General features: G+C 40.9%; 1 protein-coding gene across 3 annotated transcripts in view; it reads left to right on the forward strand.

Annotated features, from left to right (window-relative positions):
- Positions 1-16,892, forward strand: part of LOC104015639 (cytochrome P450 2J4) — a 20,458-nt gene extending 3,566 nt beyond the window's left edge. Inside the window, exons 2-11 of one of the 3 annotated variants that reach the window (XM_087739103.1) lie at positions 1,263-1,316; positions 2,070-2,183; positions 3,450-3,612; positions 4,726-4,875; positions 6,735-6,895; positions 9,373-9,549; positions 12,017-12,158; positions 14,567-14,754; positions 15,436-15,577; positions 16,259-16,892. In XM_087739103.1, the coding sequence (XP_087595229.1) occupies positions 2,178-2,183; positions 3,450-3,612; positions 4,726-4,875; positions 6,735-6,895; positions 9,373-9,549; positions 12,017-12,158; positions 14,567-14,754; positions 15,436-15,577; positions 16,259-16,437 (1,308 nt within the window). In that variant the 5' untranslated portion in view covers positions 1,263-1,316; positions 2,070-2,177 and the 3' untranslated portion in view covers positions 16,438-16,892. Of the gene's footprint in view, positions 1-1,262; positions 1,317-2,012; positions 2,184-3,449; positions 3,613-4,725; positions 4,876-6,734; positions 6,896-9,372; positions 9,550-12,016; positions 12,159-14,566; positions 14,755-15,435; positions 15,578-16,258 lie in introns of those variants that run through there. The other 2 variants (XM_087739104.1, XM_009468418.2) reach the window with 2 other exon arrangements.
- The last annotated feature ends 5,063 nt before the right edge of the window (positions 16,893-21,955 follow it).

The raw sequence follows: 21,955 nt of genomic DNA on the forward strand, positions 1-21,955 counted from the left end.
ACTTGTTAGCAGAAATGATGGCAAAGGAATAAGGAAGGAAGAGCTCCAGGCTGGTGTTAAGACTATGACAAAGGATGTGGGTGAATCTGACAAGAGGTTGAAGGGACCAGTGGTATTTGAATACCTGGATTTGTGAGAAATAACTGATAACGTGAAAACTCAAGGCTGCAAGGCTAAAGAAAGAAATAAAGAAGTCCTGTTGTGAGGCTGCAGTCCTGGAGGCGGTGAAGGCCCTGGGCCTTAACTTCTTCACTTCCCCGTGGAAGAGATCACTGGACAAAAATTACTTTTCCTGTTGAGAAAAACCATTGAGATGGAAAATCTTTTAATATCTAAGAGGCCAAGGAGGGTACTACCTTGATTCCAAATGAAAAATTCTGATAAATTGGTGAATTTTAAGTCGATTTTGTAAAATTACACTGGATACAGAGCAGGTAAAACTTATCAGAATTTCTTTTTAAAGATAATATTTTTCCCCCTATTGAAGGAGAAAGATAAATTAGAAAGGAGCTTGTTGAAAATTAAGCTTTTTATTGTAAACAAACAAAGCTTTTTTAGAAACATAAAAACATCCCTTTCTTGGTTAATACACATTAATCAGTTATGCTTTTGCGGTAACGAAGTGCAGTGCTTGGAGGCTAATTGACTTGGAGGTTGGAAACTGTGGGCTGGCAAATCCCAGGCTGTTCTTTCTGGATAAGGGTGTTTCATGTTGCAGAGCCACAAATCCTGTGAAACAGTTTCTGTCCCAAAGACAGGGCACTTGAAAGAAGTAAGCTGATGCACAAGTCGTCTTGGCAGGTTTTCAGAAGATTAGTGAAAATGTATTTCTTTTACAAGTGTTTTGCTTTCAGGGGATGGGCGTTTTTCACAGGGAAGCATTTACCCATTAGCATTTCAATCTAGATCTGTAACACAGGGCTATAACTGTCACTGTTATGTGGTGCCCAGAATACCTCTCACATGGTTTTCATGGTCTGATTGCAGACATTTGAACTCCCCTGGTGCTACTAGGTTTATACTTACTGCGTGTGTTGAGGCTTGGCAAAGAGCCTTGGCTACAGATGGCATTTATTCTCAAGTTACCAAGTATGGCGCGCACACATCATGACCAGTTCTTGCTGGGGCCCTTAGTTCTGGTTGTAGATCAAGATTCCCATGTTGTTTTTTTATCCGTGTGTTTCATACTAGATATAATTTCTATATGCCTATGCTCTATTTATCTGGCAAGCTTTCTGATGATTGCTCAAAACATCCTTTAGGGTATCCACCTTTATGTCAAGATTGAAAGGGGAAATTCTGGAGCAGGCAAAACCGTAAGTGAAGTTAGCTATTGCAAATAGGTTAGGAAAAAAAAAAGTGAGGTTATATATTAAACCAGTTATGTTTTCAATTAAATTTGAAAGCCTAACAAATTTTGCTTTTTGTATTAAGCATTAGATACTTGTATATCTATCTTAAGATAAATGTGGGCTTTTAACTTTTATCAGCCTTGCCATTACTGGATATACGTGTACATGGAATATATACAAAACATTTTAAAAACTCCAAGATTTAATATCCACTTACATTTGCATGCCTAATTTGTATGTATGGCTATTGCTTTTCTAAAAGCATTCATGAGGTATCTGTAGGAGCACATACCATCCACAATTGTTTCAGAAAATTGGATGGAGAATTTACATGTGGATATGTGTTTCTACATTGCCTGGAAAATCTTGGCCCTAGTCTTTTAAGACACTGTTCCTACAAATCTTGGGATTCATATTTGATAAATATAATCTGAATGAGCAGAGGGAGAGCGGTATGCATCTATTAAATATGCTTGAGCATGAGAATGTAACGAGTGGGACAAAAAGGGAGTGGTTGATAATAAAGAGGGAGGGTTAGGGGTGGGGAATAGTTATTATATGAAATTTAAACTCTTACGAAAAAACTGGTTGAACAACCAGCCTTAATAGCTTCAACAGACTATTTTCAATAAAGACAAGCTGGTAAAAGCAGCTCTTAAAATGTTGACAATAAGTCATGTTCTTATAGCCTTGGCTGTATTTCTTCTAATTACACAGTTTTTTAAGTTGCAACGAGTACGGAGACAGCTTCCTCCTGGACCAATCCCTCTCCCAATTTTTGGGACCTTGATACAGCTGAACTTTCAGTTTAATCGTGATCTCCTCATGAAGGTATTTATTTTCAGATACTCCTAATTGTTTAAAAGTCTTTGTAATTTCCCATTTCTCATTTTGTTTGCTATGTGAAAATGTCCTCTCCCAAAACTACATTGGTAACATACCGTGATTGTTAACTAGCCACTGTGATATTGCACTTGGTTTGGTTTGGAACTGCTGGTTTGGTTGGCAAAATAAGAAAAAGTTATTGTAGCATAAAGTGGTTCACCAAGCTAAGAAAACCGGTATTGAAGTTCTGAATGTGTGAAAATCGTTCTGATGCTTAAACCCACCACCTTTTAACACTGAATTTGACAAATTTATGTGAAACTTGATATCTTTACATCACCCCTTAGCACTAAATCTGACAAATTCATGTGAAAATTGATATAATTTAGGATTAAATACCTTTAGGGATAATATATCAGATTTGCAGTTAGGGAAAATAAATACTATTTAAAAAAAATTACTTTCACAGCATGGATTTTTAGCTTTCTGAGCACTGGTACTCTCTAGCTTGAGCAGTAAATAGATACTTAAGATGCACTATGTGTGCATATGCTTCTTTGTATTGACAGGATCTAAAAAAAAACCCGCAAACCTTTTGTTAGTTGTTTTTTGAGGAGTACTTCTGCACGCAAAGCCACCTCTATTTCATTCTGTTGGTTCTCGTGGTGCTTCCAGGATTCTCAGTAGACAACCCCAGTGGCTTCTGTCACTGTGATTTGGATGAGGCACGCCAGTTATTCCAACCAAATGGCAGATTCAGACGGGAAGTAAGGACACTGTGAGACAGAATGGTCTTACTCAAGTTCCAGTACCTAAATATGCAAAGGGGGGGCACAGAAAGAAGAAAATAATTGGTCCAGTCTCTACAAGCTAATTACTCCTCTGACATTTCTGTGTTCCCTTTGTGCCATGTTACCAGTACAAATGATAGAAACCCTCTTGAAATAAATTCATGCATAGAAAATACCCTTTATCACATGAATTATTGTAAACTGAGCCTTGGCTTATATACAGTAATAAAAGCTACCTAATGTTTTTTTGGCATAGATCTGCGGCTCTGAAAAGCTGGAGTATTCAGTTGTTTCCAACAGTGAATACTGGAAAAGACATTCATGCTTTCTCACAGATAACTGTAATCTTGTGGGAAAGATGGAGAATATCATTCCACCTGAGGGCTGGCCCTGTAATCTGTGTAAAAACAGGTTCATCCTCTGATTGTTTGCAGTGTGTGGAATTTCATCTGTGCTTTCCTGGCTTCTCTCCCATCTACAGCTGGCAAAAATTCATGGCAACATATTCACCTTATGGTTTGGATGGACCCCAGTGATTGTACTGAATGGATTTCAAGCAGTTAAGGATGGTATGACCATGCACCCTGAAGATGTTTCTGGGAGGCTAGTGTCGCCTTTCTTCAGAGCAATGGCCAAAGGAAAAGGTGAGATTTTCTTGCCATAAATATTGTCTTGACAGATTGCAGCTCTTTTGTAGCTTGTAACCACTTCCAAAGGTACCACAGTAGCAGGGCTTGTCTATGAGGAATAACTGCCAGGTGAACTGCAAAGTAGGGAGGGGTGAAATAGCCTTTGGAGAGTAGTAGGAGGAAAGGACCAGTAAAAGAAAAAAGATTCATAGTGCCTTGTGTGAAATATTCACTGGAGCAGATTGAGAGGTGATGAGGTGAGGCAGCAGTAGGTTGTGCCACAGAGAAGTGGAGGAAGAGCAGGAAACAGCACACTTCCTTGTCCTGGACTTGTTGCCTCCCACCATTACATTTTCAACTGAAGAGCAAGCTTGATGGTGGGATCTTCTTCCCATTCCCTTCCTTTTGTGAATATTTTCTTAATCTCACAGTTGCATCTAGAGATTCAGTGCACTTCTGTTTCAACCTTGCTGTAGGTTTCATACTCCCCAAACATACTGGAAATTCCCAAACTCCTGATTTTCATGAATGCATGCATTATGAAATAACCTGTATTTTATTTGGAACCTCAGCTTTTTTTAAGGAAACCTAATTCAATAAATATTTCTAATTTGAATTTGTTTCAGTCATTGGTGATTTTTATACTACATTGAAGATCCTGTTAGTATATGATGTTTATTTCTTCTGAAGATATTTGTCACAAAGCCCAAGTAATGAACTTTTCTGCCCTGTGGACAGGAACTTTTCTCCCTGAGTGTAGACAGTCAGAACTTGTTTCCCCTTTTCCCTTCATGAGAATCATTACCCTGGTCAGGTGAGCTCCAAGCATAGAAGAGAGTGGGAGGCAAGCACTTCAGAGAATGTCTAGAGAAGCAGCTGTCAAACTTTCTGAGATAACTGGTTGTCTTGCATCAAGCTTAATCCTGCAAGTCATCTTATTACCCAGCTGAGTTTGTCCATTTTAGCCCTGCCTACAAGCTTACATGCCACAGCTGTTCCTTTGTGTCTTTGGGTTCAGAGGCAATGCGATAGTTTCATTATATTCTGTGGTTTAGTAAATCTTTTAATGTAGTCTTTGTCTATAATAAATATGAGCATGATAAAGAGCTCTTCCTTGAATGCATGCAGGGATTATGTTGGCAACCGGTCACACCTGGAAGCAGCAGAGAAGGTTTGCACTGAGGACTCTACGCAACCTTGGTCTGGGGAAAAGAGGTCTGGAGCATCGAGTTCAAGAAGAGGCCCACTACCTGGTAGACTTCTTTGCAAGTACGAAAGGTATCTCTGCAATAAATACAGATTCATTTTTGTCCTTAGTCTGATGTCTTTAGTGTATGAACTTCTCTGTCCTGCTCTGAAATCAAGGGCAGCTTTTGTTCCGCAAGAGAGCATGTGGGGTCTTACAGTGTCTATGTGGAATGGACTGAAAATGCAAAGACCCTAGTCCTGTGTTTTCAAACCCAGTGGGAGACTATTCTTGTCAAAGTTATTTACAAAACTACTAAAACTGGAAGCAAAACTGGAGCCTATTTATTATTTATATCATAGAATGCTTAAGGTGGAAAGGGATCTCTGAAGATGGTCTAGTCTAACCCCTTCCCAAAGAAGAGTCAATCAGAGCAGGTTTCTTAGTGCTGAGTCCAGCTGGGTTTTAAATATCTGCAAGAACGGAGACTTTACCACCTCCCTGGGTAACCTGTTCCACCGTTCAATCAGCCCTATGGTAAAAAAAAATTCTTACGTTTAGGCAGAATTTAACGTATTTCAGTTTTTGTCCATTGCCTCACTTGATACCACTGAGAAAAGTGTAGCTCCGTGTTCTTTACTCCCTTCCATAAGGTATCTATACACAGTTAAGATGATACTTCCCTGAGCCTTCTCTTCTCCAGACTGAGCAGTCCCAGCTCTCTCAGCCTCTCTTACATCAGATGCTCCAACCCCTTAATTGTCCTTGTGGCCCTTTGCTCAACTTGTTCTGGTATATTGCTGTCTCTCTTGTACTGGGGAGCCCAGAACTGGACCCAGCGCTCCGGATGATTCTCACCAGTGCTGGTCGGAGGGGAAGGATCACCTCCCTTGACCTGCTGGCAGTGCCTTTCCTAATGCAGCCCAGGATGATGTTGGCCACCTTTGCCGCAAGGGCACATTGCTGGCTCATATATGTTGCTGCTGCATAAAGATATGGGCACATTATCAATGCTAATGAATTAAGTCTTGTAACGCCACTTGCATGAGCTCTGTAAAGCAGTGACTAGAATCTTGTCTTCATTACAATATTTTATCCTGATTAACCCAGTTAGGAGCATGTGAGTTGGATTTCCCAATACTGCTCATTATGAAAAGGCACAGTAAATCAGGACATGCTGTGGCTAGCATTGTATCAGTTAAAAGTAATTACATCTAGCCCAATCCCATGGTTTAAGAACTAGGAGAGATTGAGATGTGGCCACGTGTGCAGGAAAGAAAAGCTCAGAACAATAAGTTGCTAATCAGAATTGTGCATTGGGTGTTGGACAGTTGCATCAGTACGTACCTAAATATAGTTGTTTACAGTCATCTATTCTGGAGTCACAAAATTTTTTTCTTTTGAGATTAGTTTTTCAAGTAATTGCTTTAAAATTAGTTATTATATTGTTGTCACAATTGGTTGAAAGGCATTTACGACATTTTATCTTACTGGATGTTGGACATCTCTAGCAAGGTGAGACGATATACAGTAGCCTTGCATGTATTTATGTTCTTGCTGAATAAGGCTGCCTCTCTTCTTACGGTTCTCCCCTCAGAGTTCCTTTCACCCCAGTGTTTTCAGTCATTCCCATGCTTGAGACCTGTTTTGAATTTGCCAGACAGCAAACTTGCGTGTAATTTTTTTTCCTTACCCCTAAATTTGCTCTATCATATTACAAAATATTTTACACATTTGGCATTTCTTTAGCATGCCACACGTTCCTGGGATTATGGGATTGCACCATAGTTGTGAAGGATCAGTTTGATACTACAATTTTGTAAGAAGGTTGCTGCTTCTCTGTGAAATGCAGTGCTCTCCTGAAAGTTCTTTGGGTAACATATAATATTCTCTCATTTCACTAAAGCAGAATAGGAGACATTAACAGTGACATTTCTTATTATGGTTGCAGGGAAACCCCTGGATCCTTCTTTCCCTCTCATTCATTCTGTCTCAAATGTAATTTGTGCTGTTGTTTTTGGACATCGCTTCTCCAGAGAGGATGAAACCTTCCGTGAACTGATTAGAGCCACAGAGTGTCTATTCAAATTTGCAGGCAGCTTTATTCATCATGTAAGTAAACAATCTGTTGTCTTTTTCTGAGTAAGACAGAAAGTGAGAAGTGCAGATTCAAGAGGTAGCTGTCAGGCAAAAGTTTCCGAATGGGTGAGTGATGTCCCATGCAGCTTTACTGGGCAGTGCACTACCTCAAACTGTGATGGTAATGCTTTATGTACCAGCTTTGGTCATTTGTGTTCATTGTCCTGTGTTTGAGTACTGTGATAAGGTAGTTTGCTCCTGAATGTTTGCAGCAAAGCAAAAGCTGATGAACTGCTCCGGCACCACGTTTGTTACTTGGTTTCTCAACCACCATACACAACAGATTCCTGCCTTGGGCATCGTGATTGTTAAATACTAAATGTCAGGTCTAAAAGTGTGATTCGTGTGCCAAGTTTAGATAGTGTTTTATATACAGTCAACAGAGCGAAGAATGATTCAAATACCTAAGTGTTTTGATTGTGGCCACGTATCTCCATTTCCTCTATAAGAAGTGGAGACTTGAAGACTTCCCAGAGAAATTCCACTCCTTCACAGTGAGTGAGGAGCAGCTCTAGATGCAGGCAGCAGAACGTAGGAAATGCTAAGGCAGCAAATACACCTGTAAGCCTGGCAATCAAAACAATCAGCACTCTTCTGAGAGTCAAGGACTTATCTGACATTAGAAGAGGTCTGCTTTGCACAGAAGGACATTCAAAGTTGCCTGGGAGTTCTGGTTCTGGTTCCACTTCTAAAGTTATCCCATATATCTTATACAGTAGCTTCTTAATGTAAAACACATAAGCAATCCCTGTCATACAGAGATTTCCCCCCACATCCCATGGAGCATTCTTCTCACTGAGTTATGGTAAGGTTCCCTTTTGCTTAGCCTAGTTTTGGTCCTATAAATTGTGTGTAGCGGTGGCAGGCGAGACCTGCTTTTGCGATAGAGAATATACCTCCTTTTATTCTCTCCTTCCTATCCTAGCTTTGCTTTAGTCCAATGAATAAGATGCTGTTCTGGGAAATAAGAACAGGCGTTAAAACCATTCCAGAGGGAGGGCTGCAATCTTCCCGCTTCCTGGATGCAATGGGTACTCAGTATTATATAAAAACTGGACATTGCTGTGTCCGCATCCCCATTTCTTAACTGGATTCCATGCTGTCAGGCACTGAATGGGAGAACGCTGTGGATTGGGCCCCTCCAGAAATGGAGGAGGAGTTTTGGCAGGACCAGTAGCCAGAAAGGTGGATGGGCTCAGTTCCTGTCTTGAGCATTGACAGCTAAATTCCACTTACAGTCAGGGTGCCATAGCAGCCAGAAAGTGCATGCATTTGAGAGTCGGAATGCATGTAATCTGGGCAATCATATATGATTAGTCAGATGGCAGTTGCATGTAAGGCTTCTGAACAGATTTTGAAAGAAAAAAAAAATACCAGAGATGGAACTAAAGAAAAAGGATATGAAGTTTTACGTGAATTTTCCAAGGGCTAGACTGCTACCTTTTTGTAATAAGGCAATGATTAATTGATCATTGGATGTCTGACAATAAGAACTGACTTCCCAGAAAGACAGACGTATAGTCTGTCTAATTCAGCCAGACTTTAGTGAACACCTAATAACATGCTTTCTGTGGTATAATTAGGAGAGTACAAGAAGAGCTCAGCAAAATGAAGACTGAGAAAGGATAGAACTTCTGCTGATAAAGAAATCATGGGATTATGTTTCGAGCAGGAAAAGAACTATTAAGAGAAAATACACTGCAGATGATACAAGAACAATGTATACAAATTCCCCAGGCATAAATATAGGTGGAAAATCAGAATGAACTTGCTAGCTATCAGAGTAGGTAGAAAGCAGCTATTCTTAGGCCAGATTTTCCCAAACAGTAAGAGAGAAAGATAAAATTAATCTGGTTGTGCCAGCTAATCCCTTCTTCTTTTCCAGAGGAGTGCACTCAAAAATGTCAGGTAGCTGTTTCTCAGCTTTTCTGGGTTTTGGATGTTTCCAGTTTTATTAAGGACCCTTGAGATCTCGATTAGTAGAGAGTGCTTTCAGGGATTACCGAGTTTGTGTACCAGCCCCTGGTAGCCGGCCCTTGCTTTTGGGTTTATCAACTGCTTTTGCACTTCCCGGTGAGGACAGTTTGCAATCTGGTATTCTCCACTGGAGGGCAGGATCTCACTTTTTAAATGTCTGAATACAATTCATTGTAATTGAATACATGAATTGAATAATTGAATAAATGAATACAGTTCATTCTAATTATAATCATTCTAATTTGGCTTGTGGCTGAAAGCCTGTGGAATTCTGAATCTTACCATCAACACAGCTAGAAATTATATAGTGTACTGTTTCACAACTTGAAAACATAAGCATAGTCTTTGTCAGAATATTTTACTAATGATGCCAAAACCACATGCTAATGTGTATATTACCTTTCTGTTTAGTAGCCTAAAATACATTTTGTACTGATAGAGACTTTGTGGTACCTCTTATGTCCCTCCCGCAGCTGTATGAAGTCTTCCCCTGGCTGATGTGCCGTCTCCCTGGTCCTCATAAGAAGGCGTTGTCTTGCTATGATGTCCTGAGCTCTTTTACAAGGAGAGAGATCAGAATGCACACGGAGCATGGCAGACCAGATGAACTGCAGGATTTCATTGACTTTTACCTGGCTCACATTGAAAAAGTAAGTATTTGTTCTGCCTGATCATACATTCATGGGTAATAAGGTGAAACGGACCATTAAATCATCCAGTCTGAGCCCTTCTATCGCAGTCTCTTACCTTTCATGGACATCCTAATGTGAATCCAGTAACCAGGGACTTTCTAAATCCTTTCTCATTATTGATATGCTACAGCACCTTGAAATCCTTTCATTAAAGGGCAGGTTAATATATTGCATTTTTTCTCATTGGCACACGTTACAAAATGACTTAAGGCCTCCAGGAAAGAATACTCAGTTTCTAAGTGGACCACAAGAGAACTGGGAAGGTCTTGGGGAGACAGAGTGGGATGGTCTGGATAGGATATTTGGCTGGTAAGTGTTTGTCAAGAGAGGTTGCTGCAAGAGAACAGTTGGATTTTGAGAGCTTTTTGTGAGGAAATAATCTAGGAATCAGCGGAGTTTCAGGCAAGGCTGGAGAAGAGGACAGTGCCAGGGTCACTGAAGTTTCAAGCAGACAAAGGCAACTGGGACAAATAAGGGCATTTCAGGCAGGCAGGCATAGTAGAGGTAGTTGGGAATCCGTAAGGTTTTGGAAGGCTGTAGGAGGCTTGCATAAGCTGTGAGTGGGGACACACATCTCTCCCTCTTCTAGACCTTAACAGGATCACTTTTTCTTTGTCTGAATCTCTTGGGAACTGGATTCCCTCCCTAATTCCTGGACTAGCAGATGCCCTTCCCCTCTGTGACTCCTTCTACCTCCACTTAATCACTCTTCCTTTCTCCTCTTCTCCACTGCAGTAGGTCATATTCCTCCTCCTGTTCTGCTTGGTGATAGGAAGAAAAAGGACAAAGGGGAGGAAGTGACGAGACTGGTGTTACTGGGGGGTGACAAGGCAAGAGTGGCTCAGAGAGCCAAATTAGATATCCAGGGTGGGGGGTATCTATTCTTGCAGCCCCTGGAGAAGTGGGCAGTGACTGCTCCCCCCGGGTGGCAGTGCTTGCCTGCAGGGAGAGCCGGTGCTCCCTCTGCCGTGGTCGTGTGCTGGTTGCAGCAACAGAAGGCACTGCAACCTTGTCAGGCTGGAGGAACCCATCTTGCATCTCCTGGCACAGCCGAAATGGGTCTGCCCTCCTGGACCGCTGCCTGCCTTGTGTACTCCCTGCGTTGGCTCTGCTGCTGCGCTCAGTTACACCACAGAGATGCGCATCCAGGGAAGAATGTCTATTAGCTATTTGTGTCAGCCTGATCGTTGGTCTTTTAGCATGTGTCTTATGAATACTTCGTAGTGCTTGATTTTTTTGTTATTGTGGGGAACACAAGCAACTATCTTGTGGAACCCCAAGTATATTGCAACTGTGAAATTGTCATTATCATCCAAGCTGGTAATTCTATTAAAGAATCAAATCAGATCTCCTTGCCAAGATCAGTTTTCTATATCATAATAAATAGCATTAATTTGTATTTCTAGTGGGTAATTCTTTATTAATTGATTCCCGTATCAGCTGCTATATTTTTATGTCCAGGGTGGATGTCAGCCTAACTGGCTTCTAGTTCCTTGGATCCTCTTGTTTTAAATTTTTTGATACTGGCACAACAGTAACACATCTGGTCTTCCAAAGCATTTAACTGCTTCTAAAGCCTTTCACTGCTGTTCTAAGATTTATGAGACTTGAACATCAGTGGGCCAGAAATCGGTTCAGCGAGCTCTTCCGGGACTCTGCTGGGTAGAAATAATCCAAGTTTGTTTATTAAAAAAATTGAACTGTCTGTAACAGATACGCAGGGGCAATATAAAAAGATTAGATGATATTACAACAGGGAAAAAGTCCTTCCCACTTTCCAGTTGCTCCACTGGCAAATAAAAGGGTCAAGACCCCTGAGCATAACCTCCCTAAATTTAGACAATGAATTCCTCCAAACCATAACAGTATTCTTTCATAGTTTCAGTATTTACATACATGTCCTTACTCTTATAACTGAAAACTGGAAAACCCCAGAGCAGCTGTACGTGAGTCATTGTGGCCTTGTAGTGGAGAAGAAGCCTGAATATCACAGGTTAAGAACTTTTGACAGCCCAGTGTTCGTTACCTGATCACTGTATTGCTTGGTAGAAAAACTAAATGATGGAATATGACTTGAGACGTGACGAATGACATGCTGGTGCACACCTTCAGAGGAACATCTACTTATGAAACATTCTAAATGTACCAGTATTTGCATGATTGAGCCAACAATCCTTTTCTGTGGAGAACATGTGATTTAGCTTCATGATTAAGAGTGGAGTAAACACGGCTTGTCCTTTTGTGAAATGTTAGCTTTTCATATTGATAATCATCTTTGGTGTCTAATATTCTTTATCAGTCTCTCTGCATTGTACTATAGGCAGAACACACTGCAGCTTGGAACGGGTGATAAAATCACATTTAACTCTATTCTGGTTTTTCTGACTTTCATGTATAAACCTCTACTTTTTCTTATCATTTGCAGTCCAAAGATGAACCTAGGTCTACATACAATGAAGACAACATGGTTTATTCTATAAATGACCTTTTCTTGGGCGGATCAGAGACAACAAGCACTACTTTGAACTGGGGCCTGCTCTGTATGGTGGCAAATCCAGACATCCAAGGTGAGTAGAGAAGCACGTCACAAATATCTGCAATGCAATAGAACAGCCAAGTCATAATATATCCAGGGATCAGAGATTGTTCCTAGATACTGGTATATGGCTAGTGGCACACGGATCTTTTTGTACTGGTAGGTCTGTGCTAGGCAGCATTGGTAGATTCAGAGTATCTGTATAGAGGGTCTTACGGCAGTCACAGGCATAAGGCAGTTCCCAGAGAGAGTTAACGGTTTGGGAAGTATGCACATGTATGGGAGGTTGTGGCTGATGGAGATGTAGGGGTTGAGGTCTTTGGGGAAAGATTGTGGTAGGGTGGTCAATGGAGTAAGAGGACTGGAGTTGCTGTTTGGGAAGCCAGAGGGTTTGCACACATAATCGTTGAAGGAACAATGGCCACTGCTGCAGCCATTGGTGAGGTGCTGATGGTACTTCAAGAAACTGCGTTGGGTTCTGTCTTAGTCATAAACATGACTGATGGGTGAAAATAATTAACCAGAAACTGATGTGTGATAGTAGGGATGTCACTTCAATTCTGCTTCATACTGGCTGAATATCTGTGATGGGGGCTACAGGGAGTCCTGCCGTTCTTTGTGCTCTGTAGGTCACAGAAGTAGTAAAGATAATCACCTAAAGGTCAACTGGCAACTTTGACTTTAGTTTTGTCCATCAGTCCATTTATGATCCCAAGGTATCAGGGTGTCTATTTAATCTGTGATTAAATTAACTCTGTGATGTATTTGAGTTTCTTGCAACAGAAACTATTCCAGTCGGGAGGGGAATTTGATCTCTCATCTGTTATGTCTATGTATATTTAAGAAATTTATTTTTAAGTCTAGCTTTTAAATAACCATCAGTCACTTTCATAGAGCACTAAATGAAAACCGAAGAAAGAATGATCTCTTATGTTGGATAACAGAATTCTCATTGGTAGATAGCAGAATATGTGCAAATACCCAGAGGAGAACAAGATTTTAAATGGAGCAAAGAGATGAAGATAAGAAAAAATTGCTCAATTTCTAGCTGTCAGACAAGAAGGTGTACTTAATCGCGTGTTATTGCATGTTTATTATCACCTAATGCAATTAAGGTTATGAAAGTGCTGACTCACCTGAATAATTTTATTTATCTAAATATAATACCTTGCATATACTTGGGAAAGCAGAGTGTGTGCAGAATGATCCTTCCTGGGCTTTTTGAGTCATACATTGCATCCAGACTCTCATAATGAACTGACACCAGTATATCTGTCCTCATTTAATCGGTGGCTTCTTTTTGAACCTGTTCGTACTTTTGCCTGTGTTGACGCCCAATGACAATGTTACGCAGTTCCATTTTGTACCATATGGAAAAGTTTGGCCTTTTGCCTAAACGCTGAACTGGGCTCTCCTTGTTCTTTGAAGTACTGGAACAGAGATACATATTTATACTCTGCAGTGACTGATCGCTTCAAACAATACTGGATCCTGAAGTAGTCATTCTTGATTTTGCAAGCTAGCTCTTCATAGAAGGAAATTTACTTTACTTGAAAATCTTTCTGGATATACATTTTAAATTCTGTAAGGTGCTTAAATCTCTGTTGTCAGGGTCTACCTAACACAGTTTGGTGAAGGACTGCTGGCAGTCCCTGAGCAGGCTTGATGTGAATGAGCACAAACTGATCAATGCACAATGGGCTTCCCTGTATCTTGGTGTTGCTTCAAAGTGCCTGAAAGAGACAGGATCATTTGTTAAAAATCTAAGGCATGTTTATTATCTGTGTACTGCCTCTCTTGAAGTTTACAAAACAAATTTTATACTTTTGTTAATGCTCCCAACACTCCTGTGCAATAAGTAATTTAAATCATGCTATTTTTGATCAAAAGGCAGGCACCAAGAAGCAGATCCAGGGTTTTTTTAAAGGTATTTGGACATTGTTCTAGTTGGCATTGCTTCACTTAACAGACATCCTACATAAGAACCATTTCCTTTTAAGAGGAATTAGGCTTTTAAGGCCCAGATTCACCTGGCTTAAATTCCAGAGAGCTGTGAGCTTAGTGGTTCTAACCGGTTGTAGGTGCCTGAGGCACCTAGCCAAAAGAAAACACAACAATAAATCAGTTATCATCTCTTGCATTTAAGTGTTAGTAAGGCAACTCTTAAACAGTTTTAAATTTTTGAGCAACAAATGTCTCTTCTTAATCTACAATTAAATAACTTCAGACCTAGAAGTAGAGCTCTCATATGTTTAAGCTGTTGGAACACCCTGCTACTGTTATTTTCTTTATAAAAGTTAGTTACATTTTTACATCAATTGTGTTGCTGTCCTCATAGCTGTAAATGGGAAATGTCTTTGAAAATGGAATTATATATATTATATATATGAAAATACTTGATATATTTTTCCACTTGCAATGGTGAATATTTCTCTGCAGAGAAAGTGCAGAAGGAGCTGGATACCGTTCTGGGTCCTTCCCAATTAATCTGCTACGAGGATCGGAGAGAACTGCCCTACACAAATGCTGTGGTTCATGAGGTTCAGCGCTTCAGCAATATCATCTCAGTTGGCATGCCCAGAGTGTGTGTCAGGAACACTACATTGCTTGGCTTTCCCCTCAAAAAGGTACAGACACAGTTTCTCAGTTGCTATAGACCTTTCCTGCATCAGTAGAGCAAGATGTGGATTAAAATCTATTTGTGCCAGGGTCTTCTCCTCAAGAGCAATGGGGTTGGATACCTCTGGGTCGTAGCCTGAATGGGAACAAGGACAAGAAACCGTCTGCCAGGCTGAGTTGAGTGACGCAGCTCTTGGGAGAGGGTTATCAGTAGTGAAAGACGGCCCTGGATGGAAGAGGGGATTTTAGGAAGTGTTTCTACAAACCAAAGAAGACAAAACCTTAGAGATTGATACTGAAGGATACTGTGATTGATTTGTGCTGATAAGGCATTGGAAAGATTTCTGACTGAATTTTTGCCTGCAGAAAGCCTGTAAAAGATCCAGGGAAAAGCATGAAGGTTTGCAGCTAGCTTTCGTCAAAGAGACTAAATCACAGAAGCTTCTAATGTTAGAAGTGAAAATGAGTTTAGTACAAATAAAGTTGATAGTTTCTAGTGACACAGCCATATCCACTGTCAGGCTTGGACTGACATTCTGAAACAAAAAGACTTCAAGTTCCTCACAAGGAACTTACTGGGGAAATGAACCTACCAGCATACAACACTGAACTCTGAAAGTAAGCTAACACTGGTCTCACCTGGGGGAGGATTGACAGCCAGAACTGAGTGAGTGTTTTTCTCCTTTCAGGGCACCATAGTTCTTCCAAATATTGCTTCGTCTTTGTACGACCCAGAGCAGTGGGAAACACCTCGACAGTTCAACCCTGGTCACTTCTTGGATAAGGATGGAAACTTTGTGAGCCAAGAAGCCTTTTTACCATTCTCAATAGGTAAATGGTCTGACAGCACAAACATTAATGGTTTGGATTGGGACTGTAGAATTAAGATGTCTATTAAAAACCTATTGGTGGTTTATTTTAAACCTCTTTGTGGAAAACAGTGATAAAATCAACATGATTGTTTTCAGTAACGTTTCCCAATCCAACTACAAACATCTGTTCTACTGAACAAATAATAATATGGAAAATCACAGATGTCCTGAGAAATGTACACATCTAACTTGCCCTATTTTTAGAAGGAAATTCTCTGCTAATGATTATGGTTATTGATTTGGGACATACATTTCAACACCAGACATACATTCAGAAAGTACTTGCAAGCAGCTGTGCTGATTCTTTATGCGTACAAAACTGGAGCATGACATCTTCCACGAAGACCAAGTCCTTATTCTTCATTTACATGATTGAATTAATTCCTTTGAAGTTGTCAGTCAAATGAAGATGAGGGTTTTGGGGTAATTGAAGCGAAATTCAGAGCAGAAGGGGTGCACAGTTATCTATAGCTATAGATAGGATTCTTTAAAGGAAGAATTACATAAAGTTTTGTGTCATTGATAAGTCCTAAAGAAATCTGGACTCAGCAAAAACACCTTTGCTTTGTACGAGGACGAATACAATTGCTTTTGAGATCAGGGTAATTTACTCACTGCCCTTCCCCTCTTCCTTCTGCAGGGCACCGTGTGTGTTTGGGGGAGCATCTAGCCAGGACCGAGCTCTTTATTTTCTTTGCCAACCTGCTGCGGGCATTCACCTTCCGGCTCCCTGAGGGGGTGACGAAGATCAACACAGAGCCCATTTTGGGGGGTACGCTGCAGCCCCACCCCTACAGGGTTTGTGCCATCCCACGCTAGGGTGGACATGCGCAGTATGTCACACACCTTCTATTGATCGATCTTACTTACTTTCATGAATGTGTGTCTTGAGACCATATAATGTTTTTTGTCTTGGATATGAATTTCTGCTCCAAAAGCCAGCTATTGTCTACAGCAGGTAGTTTTGTTCAGACCTTGTTACCTGCTCTTGGAGGTGATATTTTTTTTTTTTTTGGTAAAAGTTCTTTTGATCTGGAACACACCACCATTCTCGGCCATAAAGGCATCATGCAGTTGCTGTCTGGCCTGGCAGATTTAAATCTGTACACTGGTGAGCAAATGACAAAATTGACCGGCAGACTCCAAAATTAACTGATTATCACTGAGTTATCCTGTTTTCAAAAGCAATGGAGTTTGGAAAAACATACCTGGAAAATTCTGCCTCTTTATATTACTGTAATCACTCGTAACATTTCAGTCAACTTTCTGTTGATGGCCACTAATAAAAGGTACGAAGGAAAAATTAGCAACTGGTTTTATTTATGGATGACTTACAATTCACTGAGAATTTCTAGATTTGATGCAGCAGTATATGTATAAGGCAACTTTAAATCTGCCAGAGGATAACTGGTTTGAGTCCAGCAAAGAAAAGGTGCAGGCTGAAACTCGGTGAAGAGTGAAGATACAGAGGCAGGATTTCTTTTAGGGCAGATACTTTTATTACTTTAAAATTCTGCCTAGTTAATTTGTGGAAAGTCCTTTCTAACAGAGCAACTGTTTACTCCTGTGGGTTGAATCCTGTCAGGATCAGCACTGGGTGGTTGCTACAGCAGGTGCAAGGAGCTCCTCCAAGGGGCAGTTTGGGTGAGGAGCCTGCTGGAATGAGAGCTGATGGCGAATTGAAAAACGTGCATGGAAAACACCAGAGATACTTTTAAGTCACCTCAGAAGTTCAGCAGTGTACCTGAAGTTACAAAGGCTTGTCATATACACAAAATACTGGTCAAACTCAATGAAAGAGTCTATAATAGCAGAAAAGGAAAAAAAAAAAAAAAAGGTTCCTGTGGTGAAAATAAATTTATTTATATTGTCTGGAAAAGACTTTTAAAGTGTAAGTGAACTTGTCCTTCATGAACATTGCTATTTCTGTGAGGGAGGATAGGACAGCTAAACAGATGATCATCTGTTAAATCAGTTATCACTAGATGTCGGCTGCTGTGTGATTGAGATTAGTTTAGGCAGTTTACCATGAATCACAAATTTAGACCTGTCTCATTATTTCTAATTCAATAGCTGATGGAACACAGCATCAAAATAGTAAGCGCTTGATATTTAGCTGTTATTAAATTAAATGGCAGAATAGCACTAGTGAAATATGGTAGATCACATCCTGACATTTTATTTAACAGAAAACTGTGTGCCCTGTTAAAAACTGATGTCAAAGTCTCTGTGGATTTGCATGTGTGCACGGATAGATAAGGCAAAGCAGAAAACGCTGTGATTTGGGGACATTGGAGTTGTCATTGCTTCTTAAAAATGAAGCTGGAAACATCAGTAGCATTACAAGCATTAACATCATTGCTATGTGATGCTGTCACTCCTGATGGCCACATGCTTCCCCAGATATCCTTCCAAAAGGGAAGCTCATAAATAGGCCTGAGATGGAAGCTTGCCCAGGAAGGCCCATCCGCAACCGAAGCAAGATGAGTTGCCTGAACCGAAAAAAATGGACATAACTACCACTTGTCCGAGTGCTCTAGAGGAGAAACACAGGGTGCTTCAGAGGAAAACTATACGTCGTACGTGGGTAGGTTATTCGTGCGTGGTTGTGCTAATGTCCATCTGTGACAGGAACTGCTTGTTGGTGATTTTTAATCCGTTGTGCACAGATGCCTGGGAGAGGAGAGCCCAGCACACGAGGTGTGGCAGCAGGACATCAGCGGGAGGCTCACAGCAGGGAGATGGGAGCGGGATGCTTGTCAGAACCTTTGCATTTCTGTTCTTGCCTGACCTATTTTAAAAGCAACTCACTTCAGCTCATGTTCTAATAAAGCCTGGTGTTTCTGAGCTTTTAAAAGCCTTTTAAAGCCTGGCTGATGTTGCCACAGAAAGCTGAGAGCAGCTTTGAGAGGAGCCCAGCTGCCACTCCCATGTTCCATGCCAACTCTCTCAGCCTTGGCTGCGTGGTGCCTCCTCCACCAGGCTGCTGAGCCATGTCGCTCCAGGGCTGCAGGTCTTAAGGGATGTCTTAAAGACCTCCACCATATCCTTCATTCCTCTCTCTTCTCTTGTTTATTGCTTCTACGTTATTTCTCATGGCTTGCTCGGGCTCCGTTTTCAGGACAGATGAGAGGGATTGACACCCTTTCTGTCCTCTGCATCACGGATGCTAACCAGCCTGCTAGAGTCAGTGCACAGCTCAGTTTGTTGCTCCCAGATCGTCACCTTTCTCTGTGACGGCCGAGGTTAGTTGCTTTTAGCCTATAAAGCTGATGCTACTTTGGTGCCTGATTTCTCGGCATGGGGGCCCATTTAAAGGACAGGTCTTCTTCTGGATTGTCACATCAGTGTGCAGGTCAGTCTCTGTCTTGCACCTTTTAGATCACACTTCAAAATTTAAGTCCTTGTAGACAGAACATTGAAGAATGATTGGAAGCTGGCCTGGGCAACCAGTCAAGGAGGATGGATAGACTTGCAGGGAGGGGGACTGACTGACTTGGTTAGGCCACACTGTATTTTCTTGGAAACAAACTGGAAGTTCAGTTTTGTTTACAAACATGGGAAGATGGTCAGGCTTTAGAACAGTGGTTTTACCAGGTATGGAACTCTTTGCTTTGTCCTTCATCACCCCATCCTCCCCTCGTTGCTGAGCTCTTCCCCTGTGACTCCCCGGGGCAGCACCATGCAGCTGTTCAACCATACAGTGGAAGATCTGGCTATAAAGGAAAATATAGAAAATGTAGAGAGGCAAAATTGAAGATTTTGGGTTCGTGTAGCTTTTGGAGAGGCTCAGAGCCTTACGATACTGTGATGCTCCTCTGTCTCCTTTTCCACTGAATTCTGCAAGGACGCTCTGAACCCAGAGGAGTTATCTGGTGAAGGCGGCTTCACAGCTCTGTGTCTCTGGAGTAGCTCATGTCAGCAGGTATGAGAGGTAGTCTCCTTATGTATAAAATTGAGGCCAAAATGTAAAAAGAAAAGAGAAAAAATTTAATTATGTCTTTGCTCTAATGGCTTTGGGAGAGAGAAAGCTGTAATAGTTATATAGATAACTATAAAAGACAATTAAAGCAACACATGTAGGTCAACTTGTTCTTTTCCAAAATCAGGTGGAAAGAAAAGGTTTTCTGTGAGAGTTTTAGCTTTGTTAAAGCACAGTTTTCCTGAAATTAACATGTAAAATGTTTTCATGTTCACAGATATTTCCTCAACAGAGGAGAAAACATTTTCTCAGAGGTAAGAGGTTAAGAAAAGTAGATCACTGCTTCGTGCAGAGATCTTTTAAAACATACCTTGGCCTAGCAGTCCTTTTCTTACCTGGTTGTAATAAAAAAGAAGAATTCTAAGGAAAGGAGAAAGGTAAGAAAAACAAAGCCATTCCAGGAAGAGAGCCTTAGAGTTAGTGAGAATTTAAATTTTCCCAGTATCAGCTAGAAGACAGATAGAGCAGCAAGGAGATGTGAAGACTGAGCAAATCTTTATTAGCTCAAATTGTTTCTTTTCTAGCTGTTTGCTTTCTGAACTTAAAATGGACCGGTGTCAGCTTCCTTCTGTATCAACTACAAAATGTGATCGTAAATGTCGTGATTTGGGAGTGTGGGAAGGTGTGACTGCAATGGAACAGGAGGAGCACATAAAATAAATCACTTTAGTGGGAGGAGAGAGCACGCTGGGGGGAAAAAAAGAAAATCAAGCATTTATATCAAATGTCCTGTTGAGCAGAAGGCAGAGCGGTTGCACAGCTGTATTTGGACCTTGGGATGTACATTCAGCACCAAGACTTTTGAGATGTCTGTAAATGACCTTGCTCAGGGAGCAGAAGCAGGCCAACCCAGCCCTGCAGGGAGCTTGCCCTGGTTTTCAGTGGAGCAATTAACCCGGGGCAGGATTTTGCCTTTCTGCAGCGAGCTTCTTCCTGACGTCGAAGTTAACTCTTGCAAAGCCAGCATAGGTGTTTCTACTCTGCACTGTGCTGCATCTGCAGGAAAAAAGTGGACCTTTCCCACCTGTGAGTAGTATTCCCCTTCAACAGGGAGAGAAACGTGGCTCCTATAAAAGACTAAGAGAAGGGCAAGGAAAAGAGTAGGGTGGAGTTATTTAATACAAATTCCCACATTAGTAAGGACACAATTCTTGCCTTTGTTTCTTGAGCCTTAAAAAGCATATTCCAGTGTCTGCACAGTGTCAGAAGCACAACCTAAAGTGAATGCTTCTGCACTGTCACATTCCTTGAAGAGTTCGCCAGTGGCTATTGAGATGAGATGAAAATTTCAACATCTAGAACTTCTAGATGTGTTACCTGGCAGATTTGTTCCATGTCTCCTTAGAGTTTATACCCAAAGCAAATGTAAGTGATAAAGAATAAAAATTCTGTATTTCAGTAGTATAATGAGGACCAAGGAAAGTGCTGGTTTCTTAAAACTGCAGTACATCAGGAAGGCTCTCCAGCAGATGGACAATTTAATGCCTTTTTTGGCTTTGGTTGTCAATGAAAATGGCAATGGTGATCCAGAGGCCAATACATTTAAAACCACTGATGTTCATGGAAGATTTCTGTCTAGATTAGGAAGGAGAGGTTAGAAAATAACTAGATAAATGTGATGTTTTCAAATTGGCTGGGCTGATTCATCCCAGGGCACTTAGGAAACAGTATCAACCTCAGAGCTATTAGCAATTATCTATGAGAACCTGTGGAGGATGGGAAAAGGTCAAACATTTGCTTGTCTTCAGAAGGTAAGAGAAGTTGCAGTGTTATAAATCAGTCAGCCTGATTGCACTTCTCAGAATATCCTGGAAAAATAATCAAATTGTAAGCACTGGGAAGAAATCAGAAAGAGTCGGTACTCGCCAAACAATGTCAAAGTTACTTAGTTTTGTTTGATGACAAAGCTAGAGGTTTGTTTTCAGGAGAGAAGCCCTTAATGTAATTTACTGCTCTTTAATGTGGCTTTGACACAATCTCAGAAACTCTAGGGAAATGTGAGGCATCTGAAGCTTTGCAAAACTTCATGGAAAACTCAGGAAATAGGTATGAATAGTACCATGTCAAACCGGAAAGATACACTGAATGGGATTCTGTCCTGCATCTAGTACTGTTCAATATTTAATCAAGGACCTTGACAGTAGTTAGTATAAACACCAAGCCTGCGTAAGGTCTAGTTTCTTGTTGCTATCAGATCCCAAACTGATGCCTGCAGCAAGATGAGAAACAGGTATTCCCAAACTTGTTGTGGTTCACAGAAACTTAAAGGCAGGACCTTTTTATTTGGATTTATTACCTTTGTGAATCCATGAAGGCTGTCATAACATGGATGCTTCTCCTTGTCAGTTTTAATGT

The sequence above is a fragment of the Nipponia nippon genome, unplaced genomic scaffold, assembly GCF_047370975.1.
Source record: "Nipponia nippon isolate SJK-2023a ecotype South Korea unplaced genomic scaffold, ASM4737097v1 scaffold_7, whole genome shotgun sequence".
NCBI lineage: Eukaryota > Metazoa > Chordata > Aves > Pelecaniformes > Threskiornithidae > Nipponia > Nipponia nippon.